Here is a 16,099-nt window from a genome sequence, read left to right as displayed (position 1 = left end):
AAAAATTTGCAAACAAAATAGCAGTTATGTTGTATACCTCACAGACCAGGGATTCCCTGAGTGAGCGGTTAATAAGAATGAATAAATAAAATATTTTTATTTAGAGCTTCCCATACATTTGTAACTTGCAAAAGAGTAAGTCCGCTAATACGGTCTCATGTTTTGCCCAAAGACTGTGTCAGGTGGGACATCAAAAGGAAAAAAACACAATTTAGCAGTGATTATGAATGCATGTAAATATAACAAATGCCATCTAATCTTCTCATGTTTAATATTTACTGAAATATCACAGATGCTATGAATCTTTAGCTTTTTGGCGGTTTCCCTAGAGTTATGGAATCTATGTGCTTATCCTGTACTTTCTTGGTCTGACATTATTTTTGCCTTCATCACTGCCTCATAGAAAGGATATTTGGTGCATCCAATACATTTCTGTGAAAAAATTAGTGAACATTATTAGATCCATAACTTACATGCATATTTGAGTATATGCACGCGTGTTATAAAATCAGCTATCCGTGTATACATGTGCTCACAATTGTATATTGACATGCGCATAACTGCACAAATGCCATCTTCAAGCGCGTAAGTGGTGGGAATTTTAGTAGGCACGCGTGGTAACATAATAGGCCTTTTTATCATTCTCTCCCAATTCACCCTAGTAAAGGAGAAGACTTCCTAAACCACCTAACTAACTTGTCTCCCTTTCACCCTATTAGCCCCCAGTCTTAAAACCCCACTGATTAGCCTCTTTTTTTGTTACACAACTTAAATGCTATCCATAGCAGAAGTAAAGTTACGCGGCAGGGGATCCCAGTGCATGCTTGTTCACATAACTACTTATGTGCTGACTTCATGGTGCAGTCCCAGCCCTTCCATGTCCCGCTCAGACCACGCCCCACCCCTTTTCAGAATACTTTATGCACTTACTGGGAGATACACGCATGGCCGCAGGCCTTTTAACATCCGCACGGCGCACATGGGACTGAGTCACGTACATATCTCTCAGTTTTGGCATGCGCAAGCCTTTGAAAATCAACCAGATATTGAGTAAGCTAGGGAATGGAAAAGTTAACCAGATATTTAGTGGAACATACCCAGATAAATGTTCTGTGAATATATCCTGAAAAAGTTATCTGGATAAATTTAGGACAGGTATTTTTCTGATCAGATTTACCTGGTTGACTTTGTCCAGGCAGCGCTAACTTTGTAGCTGGGTAAATTTAGCTTGGAACTGCAGGGAAATATTCAAATCTTGGATTTTGACCAGGTAACTCCAAAAGTCATCCAGACAAATGCTTTGAATATTGACCTGTTTATTTTAGCATTTACCGTATTTTTCGCTCCATAAGACGCACTTTTTTTCCCCCAAAGGTGGGGGGAAAATGTATGTGCGTCTTATGGAGCGAATATAAAAAAAAAACCAAACAAAAATCTAACAAACACCCCCCCCCCCCCCGACCCCCCCAAGACCTGCCAACTTAATTTCCTACAAACCCCCCCCCCCCCCCCAAGACCTGACAAATTAATTTCCTGCAACCCCCCACCCTCCTGCCCCCCCCCAAGACCTGCCAAACGTCCCTGGTGGTCCAGCGGGGGTCCGGGAATGATCTCCTGGGCGTGGGCCATCGGCTGCCAGTAAACAAAATGGCGCCGACGGCCCTATGCCCTCACTATGTCACTGAGACCGACCGCTGCTATTGGTCGGTCTCAGTGACATATGAGGGCATAGGGCCGTCGGCGCCATTTTGTTTACTGGCAGCCGACGGCCCTATGCCCTCACTATGTCACTGAGACCGATCGCTGCTATTGGTCGGTCTCAGTGACATAGTGAGGGCATAGGGCCGTCAGCTGCCAGTAAACAAAATGGCGCCGACGGCCCTATGCCCTCACTATGTCACTGAGACCGATCGCTGCTATTGGTCGGTCTCAGTGACATAGTGAGGGCATAGGGCCGTCAGCTGCCAGTAAACAAAATGGCGCCGACGGCCCTATGCCCTCACTATGTCACTGAGACCGACCAATAGCAGCGGTCGGTCTCAGTGACATAGTGAGGGCATAGGGCCGTCGGCGCCATTTTGTTTACTGGCAGCCGACGGCTCACGCCCAGGAGATCGTTCCCGGACCGCTCCTGGACCCCCGCTGGACCACCAGGGACGTTTGGCAGGTCTTGGGGGGGTCAGGAGGGTGGGGGTTGCAGGAAATTAATTCGGCAGGTCTTGGGGGGGTCAGGAGGGTGGGGGGTTGCAGGAAATTAATTCGGCAGGTCTTGGGGGGGTCAGGGGGGTGGAGGTTGTTAATTTAAAGGGTTGGGATGGGGGGGTTTGGGGGTTCCCACAGAAAGAAAAATATTCTGATCTGGGGAGTGGACCGAAATGGCCCTCCCCAGACCCGAAAACAAAATGGGGAGAAAAAAAAAACCTATGCACTCCCCTAATTTGCTCCATAAGACGCCCAGACGCAGAACCGGTTTAGCACAATTTTTTTTTTTTTAAATTTTCCCCCTCTGAATCCTAGGTGCGTCTTATGGTCAGGTGCGTCTTATGGAGCGAAAAATACGGTAAATGGCATCCAAAACTAGGGCAATAAATAAGTTATGTACAGATACAATGAATTCTTATCCTAAAGAATTAACAGTTTAACGGGGTCATTTACCAACCTATATTAGTCTTTTACTGTGCAATAAACATCTTGCAATAGTGAAAACATGTGGTATTTTAAATACCATGAGTTATTTTCCCCTCAATAATGTTAGTATGGTAATGGGCTGCTTTGCATACAAATGCTTTGAAAATGCATGCAAAGCAGCTCATTATTAGGAAATTTCATGTTAATAAAGTAAAGTTGCTTGCCTGAAAAAAATCACAAGGCATGTTATTTTCATGAAAGTTAGCTACAAAATCAGGAGCTGTAATTAACTTTCCCTGGAAGCATTGGCTTCCAAAGCCTTCCCCAACCCTTGAACTCCTCCAGTCTCCCAGGTCATATCATTGAGATCCTGTTGGCCTAGTGAAGCCTGGAGCATCCCCCTAGGCTCTGGGCCCTGTGCTGTCTCTAAAAAATGGTGCTGGGCTGGTGGTTTTCAAACTTAACTTGAAAACTGGCCAATTGATACCTGCTAGGCTCCAGGGTCTGGAGCCTAGCAGGCACTCTGGAACACATTAGGCCACCAGGCTGTCAAAAGTATGACCTGGAAGGGGGTCAGGGAGGATTTATTTTGACAAAGGGGTGGGGATGGGAAAGAATGGAGGGGCCTATGCCATACGTCATTATATTTATTTTTTATTCTGGCACTGGAGCTACCTCTAGGGGCAATGCAGGGGTTAGAGGGGTTACTGTTCCATACGTTTGGAGGTATTTCAGGCCTTTCTGGCCTTTTAACAAGATTGTGGCCTCAGTCTCAGGAGCCACCATTGCATGAAATTTATGGAGGCTACCAATCCATGCTAATAGTATAATAGGTGCACACTGTCATTCAAAATTGGCATCAACCAATCAGCGTTCACTTCCGGTCTAAACCCTGCCAAGTCCCACCTCAAACTCTGCCTGCACCCCTCCCATTCTCATAGAAGTAAATGGGCGTAGCCCCACCCATGCCCTGACAGAAACCACACTCCTTCCTGCCCCCAAACCACATGCCAGCCTCCCCAAACTATGCCCCAGTCCCAAATCATACCATCTATGTCACCATAAATGACCCTTGACCGCATTTTGAAGACATCACCATAAGTCCAACCCACCCCACTCCCAAAAATACATCCCCTAGAATGTCATCAAAAATGGCACTGTTGCTTTTAATGATGACCTCACTAGAAGTCCAAACAACTGCTACCAGGGGTGGTAACAGACCTGAAAACAGGACTTTCTGACCCTGGATTTAAAAGTTACTAGCTGTGATGAAGCAGGAAGTGCTCTCTCATTCTGTCCACAGTGACAGGAATAATTTGCCCACTTCCCTCCTCCCCTATTAGGCCTGCCTAGCTGGCATGCAGAGTGAAACGTGAGCAGATCCTTTTGTAGTATATAAAAAGGATGATTAGTAGCAGGGTGTGGGGTATTGAAGGTTGTGAGGGTTGTGAGCTAGAAACTCAGAAATGTAAATGTGAATAAAACAAGGCTTGAGTCTTTTTTTGAATACAGATTACTGTGTTTACAACCATACATGACAACCATGCATAAGCAGCAATTAAATAAAGTATATTATGACCCAGGAGCAATAGGATGCTTTAGTGGGGGAAATCCTCTTTTTCAGGCTGCTAAAACAAGTACTAAAACAGGGATTAGAAAACAAGTAACGGGATGGTTTACAGATCAAGATGCTTTTTCTTTACACAGACCTGCTAGGACACAGAGGTTGGGTTGCTATGATGGCTGTATACAACATAGTTTGCATAGGCATGCCCAGACTTATACAACCGGATGTAGAAATAAACACGTGATAGAGCTCATGTGAGAATATAATCCCTAGACAGAAAGACAATAGCTGCTCATGAAAAGATTTAGCTTTGTGATTCTGAAAATAAAATAATGGATTTGTATGAGATGCCTAAACAGTTGGAAATGGAAAGCAAGCAGCAGCCAAAACTAAAGAGGGACCATAAACACCGTTTCTTTCTCATGGACCTCGATGCTGAAACTGAAGTTTACCCACCGGTGCACATGCTGCATGTGAACGATGGTAGGAAATGAAAAGCAGATGAAATCACAGAGACAGAGATAGAGGAGCTCTCATTGGGACAGAAGCTTTTTGATTCGCAGGATCTAGCCTTTGACAACAATAACATGGTGGATTCTATGGATATGGAGCTGCACCAAGTTGCAATAGATGCTGAAGCAGATTAATTGCTGGAAAAACTCGAAGGGATAGAGGTAAAAAAAAAGTCTCATTGTGATTAAGCATTTTAGGGTTGGGAGAAACCTTGTTTAGAAGAGGTTTTTAATTTCATGTTAACTTCATGTTTTAAAGATAAATAATAGATCTTCATGGTCAGAAGAATATGGGGACATAGCAACTATCAACGTCCTATCTATGCTGCTTTTGTCCAAACATCAAGGAGTCATCAGAGACAGATGGTAATCAAAAAGACAATAAAAAAGTTCAGACTGGAAGATGCTCATGATTTCAGCTGGTGGACAGAGATAGGAGTGGCCAAGCTCCAGGTGGTACACAGTCTTTCGAAAAACCACATTTAAACCAATCATATGTGTGGCAGTATAAAGCATTCTTACAAAATGCTTGGCTGATATTCGTCATGATGACTGTTTTGATTGTGTTATAGATGACCCACATCAGACAAAACCATGACAGTCTCTTGTCAAAAGACTTCAATATACAGGAAAAATTAAGGACAATTTGCACCAAGTTGTGTTTTAGCAGCATATAAAAGAGGTGTGAAGTCTAAATGACAATTTGAATCTGATCATTTACCTTATACATAGTGTGAAAAGTGCTCTAAATCTGGGATACTGATGAGATTTTAATAATGAAATATATAAATGCCATCATCTCAGGGAGAAAGCACTAGAAAAGTAAGTACCACAGAGGCTTTTTAATGATTGGTTTATGGTTATAGTACAGATAGCGTAAAACATACATTTATTATATTTAAAGTACTTTCAAGCCTCTGAAGTAGGCGGCATCGTCTGTTGAAATGATGTGTGGTATCTGACAGAGGAGATTGGAGAGGCAGCAAGAGAGAATAAAACAAATGCTAGCATAGTCATATTAATAAGATTCTCCGATCTCCTCCTTTGTAAATGAGAAAGTGGTTTCATTTCAGAGACATTTTTGGAAAGTCATTGAAGATTATTTGTTTGAAATTTAAATTACTAAAATACAAAAAAAATCTTTAAAAATTAATAAAATGTTCTAATAAAAGATAAAAATACTTAGAATAAAAGCGGAGGGAACATGATCCAGCAAGCTAGACTTAATAGCTTGCTGAGTATTTCCCACCGGACAAACCTCATGCAATCAGGTATTCAGGATCTTCATATTTGTGATTTGTTTTGATTGATTAGAGGATCTATTTTGGGGTTATATTGTGGTAATATTTTTGTCTTGTCTGTATTTTTAAAAATATGTATTAAACGTGAAATACTGTGTGAAGAGGAAAAATCATACATTGATGTTTAATACATTTTGCCATGTGTATAAAATAGTTAAGAAACTTAAAAATAATTAATAAACAAATATATATTTGAACTAATAATTAAGTCAAGTGTTTAAGGATCTATGGAAGGTTTGGGGAGACAAAGGGCATCCGCACACAAAATATGTATAGCAAAGCAATGCTTATGGCTTTCTTAAGCTTTGTTGATTATCATGCTCAGACTGTAAAATGGATGATGCAGCAACCATTCCATGAACTAAGGGAATGAACATTGTAATGACCTAGGTGGGGGCAAATGCCTGAACTTAAGATCTGTGAATGGATAATCTAATTAGGGAGAAACTTTATAATATGAAGACTTTGGTGGAAAACAAAGGGCCTGGTTGATAATGATAATTCACTCGAGAACCAACTTCACCATAAGGGGGGTTGCTGTAGGCATTACAGTTGTTCAACACATAATAGTTTGGGCAGCCAGTTTTGCAATACAATATACACAATACTTTTGAGGATTGCTGTGGGTTTCACCTTTCTGGGGAATGAAGGTATACCCAGGGACCATTAAATCACAGAAATGTTCTCCATTCTGCAGTTTGTAAAGTGCTCCCAAGGCCTAAAGAGGCATTGATAATTCACTCAATAAGTCTGTAAATAATAATCCACTCAAGAGAACTAACTTATACTATAAGAGGCTGATGTAGGTGCAATAGATGTCCATCACATGACAGAGGTGTCAGCTTTGCGATACATACTCAATACTTTTGAGTATTGTTGTGGGTTTATGCCCCTATGAGGAATAAAGGTATATCGGACCAGAAAAGGTTCACCAATCTGCAGATTGTAAGGTCTAAAGAGGCTGAAACATAAATGGATTCTTCAAATGACGAGAGGCAAAAGGCAAGGTTTATAAATAAAACATCACTTACTAAATGGCAGCAACAAAGAAAATTTAGTAATGGATCTGTTGTAGCTTATGTTTTTAGATATGATTTTAAAACTATTGTAAAAGAAAAAAAAAAGAATGAATGTTTTTTATTATTAGACCAAGGGAATGTATCAAAACCAGATACATCACTGAGTACAGACTAACAGGCAGTATATGTAGCAAGCAAGACCACAAAAGAAAAAACAAAGGCCACAGTTTTTCTGAGAACAAACCAAATGAAGGTAAACATTTTTAAATCTATAAAAGCAAACTTTCAAATAATTCTCAAGTGTGTAAATGAAAAAGATTTGCCATGTGCTATTTTACATAGACCAAGAACTGATGACACCAAGAAAATCTGAAAGCCACCTTACAAGAAATCAAAAGATAAACATAGTGGGCCAGATTTTAATAGCTACGCGCAGGCGTAGATTTGTGCATGCAAACCGGCGCGCACAAATCTATACCCGATTTTATAACATGCGCACGCAGCCGTGTGCATGTTATAAAATCCAGGATCGGCGCCACAAGGGGGTGCACACTTGTGCACCCCCTTGTGGCGCCGAGCCCTAGGGGAGCCCCGATGGCTTTCCCTGTTCCCTCCAAGGCCGTTCTGAAATCGGAGCAGCCTCGGAGGGAACGTTCCTTCCGCTACTCCCTACCTTCCCCCTCCCTTCCCCTATCTAACCCACCCCCAGCCCTACGTAAATCCCCCCTACCTTTACTTTGTTATTTACACCTGCCTCTGGCAGGTGTAACTTGCGCGCACCGGCCGCCTGCCGGTGCGCGATCCCCCGGCACGGCTGCTGTGCCGGAGGACTCAGTCCCGCCCCTGGAAAGCCCCCGGACAGGTGCCCCACCCAAGCCCCTACCCCTTTTTCAAAGCCCCAGGACATATGCACGTCCCGGGGCTTGCGTGCGGCGCCGGGCCTATGCAAAATAGGCTCCGCGCGCGCAGGGCTTTTAAAATTTGCCCCAGTATTTTTTCTAATACATTTTACAAGGTTTCAAAATACTTTTTAAAATATTGTAAAAGGAATAAAATGTGTGACCTCCCATGTAATTTTACTTTTAATTTTTAAAATGAGAAAATGTTAAAAAAGGGTTCATTTCCAAAAGAAAAAGAAAAGACTGTGAGATCTTCACAGAAAGGGAACCAATGCATAGACACACAGTAAAGAAAGATTGTGAAATCATGGCTTTTGATAATTGTACCGATGATGACTGTGTTTCAGAGGAACTGGTAAATAATTGTATATATCAGGCCTCTCCGAAAATGCATGTGCAGAAACTGAAATGGTGAATTTTGTGCAATTTGTGAGAATGTGGAGCTGTGAATTTGAAAAGGTTTATGGCATGCTTTATTCAGAGGAATTTAATTTTATTAATATACAGGTCAATCCAGTACCGAGCGGTAGGAAGAGCTGCGTTAGTGCCCGGCGCACCCGCGGTTGCCGCACGCACAGTGTAGCTCACCTACCGCTCGATCCTGTATGTAAATAGTTTGCTAATGCAAGCTGCGTCTTAGAAGCATCCGTGAAGCGCTGGTATCTGTCATTTCAAATGACATTTGAAATGACAGGTACCAGGAAGTGGACAGTTCTCCGACGCTCAGGATTGTCAGCCCTCTCGCCCCTCCTCCCGAAGCAACAAAAGCGAAAAAAGCGAAAAAATCGAAAAAAAAAAAAAAGTTGCAAGAGAGAGAGGGGAGAGAGGACGGGCAATCCTAAGCTCGGGATGGCCAGTCCCTCTCCCCTCCTCCCGAGGCAAGGCGCGAAAAGCAGCCTTGCTCTGGGAGGAGGGGAGAGAGGATTGGTAGTGTGAAGCGACCAAGCTACTTACTTTTTTTTGCAGCCCTCCGGAGGAGACAGCCATCAGCAGAAACGGATCACGGCTCCCCTGCCTCCCGGCAAAGATGGACGCCTGCACAGGGGAAAGCAGCCCCTGTGTGTGCAATTGGCCGCTCAAGACGTGATGTCACGACGTTTGGCGTCACGGCATGTGACGTCACGTCTTGAGCGGCCAATTGCACTCACAGGGGCCGCTTTCCCCCGTGCAGGCGTCCATCTTTGCCGGGAGGCAGGAGAGGGGAGCTGCGATCCATTTCTGCTGATGGCCACTCAAGACGTGACGTCCATCTTCCTGAGCAGCTGGAGGCAGGAGAGGGGAGCCGAGGTCGCGTTCGCTGATGTCCGGATGGGGGGCTGCAAAAGTAAGTCGCTTTATACTGCCAGTCCCCTCCCCCCTCCTCCCGGAGCAAGGCTGCTTTTCGCGCCCTGCTTCGGGAGGAGGGGAGGGGGGACTGGCAATCCCGTACTCATCAATGTCCGGAGTGGGGGCTGCAAAAAGTAAGTCGCTTCGTACTGCCAGTCCCCTCCTACCTCCTCCCGGAGCAAGGCTGCTTTTCGCGCCTGCCTCAGGAGGAGGGGAGGGAGGACTGGCAATCCCGAAGGTAGGGTTGCCCGTCCTCTCCCTTCTCTCTCTTGCAACTTTTTTTTTCGTTTTTTGGTTTTTTTTGGCTTCAGGAGGAGGGGAGAGGACTGGGGCTGCCCCGGGGACCGGCACCCATGGACGCGGCCAGGGCAGGAGAGCGGGAGCTGGGGGAAAGTTTGCTGCCTACCCTTACCCCTGCCTCTAACGCAGGGGTAGGGGTAGGCAGTAAGTTAGCAGGTTAAACGCGGGGCAAAACGGCAGGGTACAATAGCGATAGTCCGTGCGCACGTTACTGGATGGTAGGGAATAGCTAATTCGCTCGTTTGCATGCAATATACATGCCGCGTGCGGAAGGGGTTGCCTGGGGATTTTAGGACGCGGTAGGAGTAGGTTAAAGGGGGTTGTGGATCGCAGGAAGGGCTAACGCGGCCGGGAAGTGAGTAGAACGCGGGTTAGGAGCGGGGTAAACGCGGCTGCACTTTACTGGATAGACCCGATAGAGAGACTAACCTCTTTCAGAGATACACAAGATATACAGCAAGGCATAGAGCATGTTCTAAATGAAATAAGCAACTGAGTTTCACCTGGCGATTATGTGCAAGTGCATTTACATTCTACAGATTTTCATAATTCTGTATGGTCAAGAAATTTAAATACTCAGGATCTGGATGCTGATGATTTATGGACCAAGTTAGTAAACTCATTCAGAATTATAGAGAAATGCAGATCGGTGAGACATTCTGTATTGTTGTTCTTGTGATAACAGAGGAGGAGGTGTACGCAGGGTTTATAGGTCTATTCTATCCAGCCAAATCATATAAAAAGAGAGAATGCATTTAATAGACTTCACTAATACAGATAACAATCTTGCTTTATGGGGAGCCTTGCAGTCCTCATGTCACTAATAAAGCACAGATGCGAACTGTTAGAGCACACTAAAAAAACTGCACACAGAGCTGGGTGGTCAGAGCATAAAAAGGTCATACTCAATGATGTCTCACAATTTGAACAGTGTTTAGGTGTAAACATGCTGGGGTACATTTTAAAACATAGCGCGCACGAACAAACGGGGTCGGCGCGCGCAAGGTAGTGCACATTTGTGCAACTTGCGTGCACTGAGCCGCACGCGCGCTGCCCGTTCCCTCTGAGGCCGCTCTGAAATCAGAGGCACCATACTGGCAGTCTATCGCCTTTGCCCTTACCTTGTCACAGGGAGCGACGGTCGCTCCCTGTGACAAGGTAAGGGCAAAGGCGATCGGCGCCATTTTGAAACCTTCAGCACCGGCACCGGCATGATTGAAGGGATGGCTCCTGGACCCCCCGCTAGACCACCAGGTACATCTAAAAGGTTTTGGGGGGGGGTCGGGAGGGTGGGAGAAGCAAAGGGGTAATTTGAAAAGGGTCGGGGTGGGGGTTTTTTTTCGGGCCATCGGCGCCTTTTTATCAGTGGTAGCCAAAATGGCGCCGATGGCCCGAGAGCAGGAGATCGCGCCGGGGACCCCCCCCACTGGACCACCAGGTAATTTAACATTTTTTGGGGGGGGGCGGTCGGTGGGGTTTTGTTTATCTGCTCAGGCCTCACTAAAAATTTAACAATGTGAATTGGAATCGGAACAATTCCAATTCACAATCTCTAACGATCCAATTTTTCCCTCCCACCATCCGAACCTGATCGTTAAGACGATGGGGCACACGATTCACATCTCTATTACATATACATGACAGATTTAAACGACAAAAGAAAATGGGAATTCAAAGGTCTCAAGATTCTTTCTAAGTTTAAGATTTTTGTGACAAAAAGTTCAAAGGATACACTTTCATAGCATATAATTCTAAAAGCTATGATGGTTACTTTGTAGCTAGCGAACTGCTAAAGGAAAAGATGGATGTACACTTGTTAGTTCAGGGCATTAAGCTCTTAAAATTCATGATCAAAGCCATGGGTACATGATTTAAAGACTAAATTTTCTGTCCATGAAGTTTAGGAAGCATACATCCATCTTTTCCTTTAGAATTTCTGGACTTCACAGAAATGCTAAAGTACGTTTTTAACGGCATAAAAAATCTTTCAAAAAAATTGGTTTGGGACATTTAACAAAGATGTCATATGATTATGAATAAGGCAAATGAAGGTTAATAATTAGGAGTGCCTATTATGGTGATTATGAAAATTCTTTATGTGAGGGAAGATTGATTAAGATTGGTGGAACAATTACAATATCCATATATAGATATTTACTCTAGTGCTATATCTTGACCACTTTGGGTCTCCCTAGTGCCCACCCATGCACTACCGCAACTGCCTTCACTATCCACATTTTACTTATCTCACATGAGTAGGAGGCTCCCTTACCATGCACCAGGCCAGCTTGCTGTTTTGGAAGTTCCTATGCTTTACTGGGATGGAGAACAGGTCCTTGATACTCCACCACCAGGGATGCCAAACAGGTGATGTCCCAAGCAGTGAAATTGGTTGTCTATCTGGTGGTGACATTGAATTGCTTGGCTGGTTGTAGTGGTTATGTCTACTCCTAGAAATAATAGGAAGTACTGCCCTTGCAGAAGCATGCACATGTGCACAGTACTAATGGTATGCGCATATGTAGGCACATATGGACGTGTTATCAGCATGGTGAAGATGCTCATGTTTTGCACAGTATGCACACATTTGCATGCACAATACAAAATAGGTGTAATTGTGCATGTGTCATCAGCACGTTCACGTATGTATTAAAGTTAGCCACATGGTGAAGATAGAATAAAGGTTGTTAAGTAATGCAGAATTTATTCGACTATACCATTGTCATTATTTTCTCAAATAGTACTACATAAGAAATGTTGTCAAATAGATATGGGGTCTGATCGATCTGGGGAGATCAATTTGAAGAAACAGCAGATACTTTCCAGAAAAAAATGTCCTGTCACAAACTGCAGACCTTAATTGTTACACTGTACATGAAGAAGCTTATCACTGATATAATATAGTCCATTTATTTTTAAGGGCATAGTATATCATGATAAACAATTTGACTTACTATTTCAAACCTATTAGCAGTCACTAATAGGCTTTGAGATATAACATATCTCTAGTTCACATTAGGTTATATCATTGCATAAAATACTATAGATGCATGTCAATATATTTTTAAATACTTTTCTTTCTAAAATTGCAAAAGTTGCTAATGGAAGACCTATGTACAATCTTATTAATTGGTGCATTCCTCAATATGATTGGTCTAAAACTATGCTTCTCAAGCCAGTCCTCAGTACACAACCAGCCAGTTGTGTTTTCAGGATATCCACAATGAATATGCATGAAGTAGATTTGCATTCTTTGCCTCCATGGCATGCAAATATATTTCATGCATATTCATTGTGTGTGGCTATCCTGAAAACCCAATTTCCTGGATGTGTCCCGAGGGCTGGGATGAGAAATAGTGTTCTAAAACCCTACATGAGTATATTCCTTTATGGCTCAAAAATAAGTATAATGAAAAAAATCTCAATGACTTACCCATCTGAGACAATTCCCTCTGCTATCTCGCAGACATGTACAAACAAGAGGGCAAATGTTAGAATCCATCTTAGATTGTGCCCTGGGAAATGCAGCCATGTATTGTGATGGATCTGAACTTTTGAACTCTGGCTTCCCCAGCCTGCAAAGATACACAGAAATAAATAATGACTGCAGTTTAAGCCTCTGGCATAGCCCGATGGAAGGTACTAAATCAGACTGAAATCACTACCTCAGACCTGAGTCTTGGAACATATAAAGCAGCCAGTGATGGAATGAAGGGAGAATAAAAGCACTACATTCACTGCCACTAGGGTTGGCAACACACAAAAATGATTTTCATTTATATACTTTATTTAAAAATATTTCTACTCTATCTAAAATTCTAGTTAGGTTACACCAAAAACATATACAACAGAGTATATAAAAATTAAACAGTACATTGTGGACTCCTACCCACCCCAGGCTCTTTTTGTATTAAACAGATATACTTCAGCTCTATTAAAAGGAAAATCTTCTAATTAGGAGTCACTTAGTGAGTTTGAGTATCATAAAATTAACCCTAATAATGAAGAACTAATTCTACTCTTGTTGCTGGTAATTCACAAACTAACATAAGTCACCTAGTTATCAATATAAAATCCTTAGGGCCGGAGTCACATGATAGGATAGAGCAGTAAGATATGTTATCACTGTGCTTTGCACTCCCTCCCTCTAGAACTGTTTTAAATATTTTCATTTTTTCTTTTCGGAACCACTGCTCTGAGGGATTCTACTGCAGTTACCTTTCCCCAGTTTGCTCCGTTTTTTTTTTCTGGCTCTATGACAGTGAAGGCATTGTGCCGAGTCACGGAGAAATCCAAACAGATGGAACTCAAAATGGCTGCGACAACAAGCACATCTCCATCTCCTACCACTCACAACTTGAAGATAAACGAGGTAGTGGAGGCAGTGATAGCTGCGTTGAATGGAAATTTGATAAATTCCATGAAAAATTCAAGGATATCAACCAGCTTTTAGCTGAGTTGGTAAAACACTTCCAAGACATAGACACACGTATTGGAGCATACCGGGACTGCTGAAACACAGCTCCTTGCCTTAAAAATGGAAATGGAAAAACATGCACAAAAGATCAATGATCTGGACAGCAGATCACGCCGGGGAAACTTCATATTTGTAGGATTCCCCGAGTCTATTCATGAGGTGGATCTGGCCAAACTATTGCAAATCTGGCTGTCACGTGTCCTTGACTTACCTGCAAAACTTGGAGCATTATGAATTAAATGGGCCCATCACCTAGGCCCGAAAATGACCAACTGCAATAAGCCGCGCCCTGTTATCACCAAATTTCAGAATTCAGCCCCTAAGATGGCTGTTCTCCAAGCATACCAGAAGAGTGGTAACATTCTTTATGAAGAAGCCCCGATTCTCATTTTCCAGGATTACTCGTCTTTAGTGACAGTGCAATGCAGGGCCTTCACACCAATCTGCGCCAAACTGGCACAAAGGTACTTTCGTTTTACAATTCTCGGACAAACTTAAGATTATATGGAAGAATGATTCTTTGTTTTACAATTTGGCAGATGAGGAGCAGAAGTTCTTACACCCACTGGACCCATGCCCTCAGAGTGATTGGGATGGACTGTTTATTTTTTCATATGGACTATTGATAAACCCAGTTATGGTCCCTCCACAGGATCCAACCCCCAATGGGATCTTTTTCTGCCACCTCCTATTTGGATCATTTTAAACTTTCTCTTGATCTTTCCCTCGGCAGATCCCGGTCAATGAGGATGGAGTGCTTTGTTTATTCTTCACTTGGATACTTTTGGACCCTCATAACAAGTGTTTGAAGTTAATGCAGAACATTATCTCTCCCATACTGCAGTCACTTCACTGGTTACCCATCAAAGATAGGATTTCGTTCAAAGTACTCATGATGATACATAAAGACATTCATAACATCGCCCCTCTCAAACTCAGCCATCAATTCCGTGCTCACACCTCTGAAAGACCAGTCAGAAGAGCTTACAAAGGCTCTTTGCATGCCCCCTCTACTAAATCTTCTCTAAGCAAACGAGCGTTATCTACATCAGGGCCGACTCTATGGAACACTCTCCCACCAGACCTCCGTCAAGAACATTGTCTCCAAACTTTCAAGAAAGACTTAAAAACTTGGCTTTTCAGTCAAACTTTCCCTGAAAACCCAAGTTCTCTTTGACGCAGGTCCTAGAACATGGACCAAGGCCCAAGGCCAACAGTTAATGGGCATACTGAACTATCTCTTCACAGCCCCCCTAGGATCTATCCTAGTTTTAAATCAAGTATTTATATTTATTTTATTTTATTTATTTTATTTTTATTTATCCTCAGTTTTATATTAATTCCGTGTTGAAGCTGCTCTCGGTTTGTTATGGTTCCTTGTTTCCAAATGTTTTTGAATGTTATAATTCGCTAATGTTCATTGTTTAATGTATCGCCTCCCAGCAAAAGTTCTGTTCCAATGTAAACCGGTGTGATCTGTATTCTTTATAGGAATGTCGGTTATATAAAAATTCAAAATTTTCAGCGCAACCTGATATTACATGACACTCTCAGCTTTAAGATTCTGGTCATGGAATGTCTCTGGAATTGGCTCCGTGGTCAAGAGATATAAGCTATTACAATCTTTACAAAGACATAAAGTGCACATTGATTTTCTACAAGAAACAAAACTGATTCAAGTGGAACATCAGAAGTTACAAAGCATGTAGGTGAGCCAAGTGTTCTCTGCTAAGGTTTCTGCAAGAGCTGCTGGAGTAGCTATACTCATTGGTAAAAGGGTCTCTTTCCAATTGGAACAAGAACTTGTCAGTAGAGAAGGATGATACTTTATCTTAATAGGGAAAGTAAATGGGAAATTATGCACTAAATGCAACATCTATGCTCCGAATGATTATCAACATACTTTTTTTTATCAAGCTTGCGAAGTTACTCACTGAACATGCCCAGGAATTTTTGTTAATGGGAGGAGATTTCAATTGTGTCTTGGATCCAACTCTAGATCGAACATCAGGCAATCCGAGACAGGGAGACCTAGTAACACGAGGGGTCTCATATATATGAACACCCTGG

At 42.8% G+C, this 16,099-nt stretch overlaps 1 protein-coding gene across 2 annotated transcripts in view; it reads right to left on the bottom strand.

Moving 5' to 3' along the window:
• ABCC9 (ATP binding cassette subfamily C member 9) overlaps window positions 1-16,099 on the bottom strand; it is a 976,112-nt gene that overhangs the window by 863,515 nt on the left and 96,498 nt on the right. For both annotated transcript variants that reach the window (XM_029600177.1, XM_029600176.1), the window contains exon 3: window positions 12,986-13,127. In XM_029600177.1, coding sequence (XP_029456037.1) covers window positions 12,986-13,127 — 142 coding nt within the window. The remainder of the gene's footprint in view (window positions 1-12,985; window positions 13,128-16,099) is intronic.

This window comes from Rhinatrema bivittatum, chromosome 4 (assembly GCF_901001135.1).
Source record: "Rhinatrema bivittatum chromosome 4, aRhiBiv1.1, whole genome shotgun sequence".
NCBI classification, from domain to species: Eukaryota; Metazoa; Chordata; class Amphibia; order Gymnophiona; family Rhinatrematidae; genus Rhinatrema; species Rhinatrema bivittatum.
Note: the sequence above shows the minus strand (reverse complement) of the source record. Positions and strands in the feature narration are given on the sequence as shown.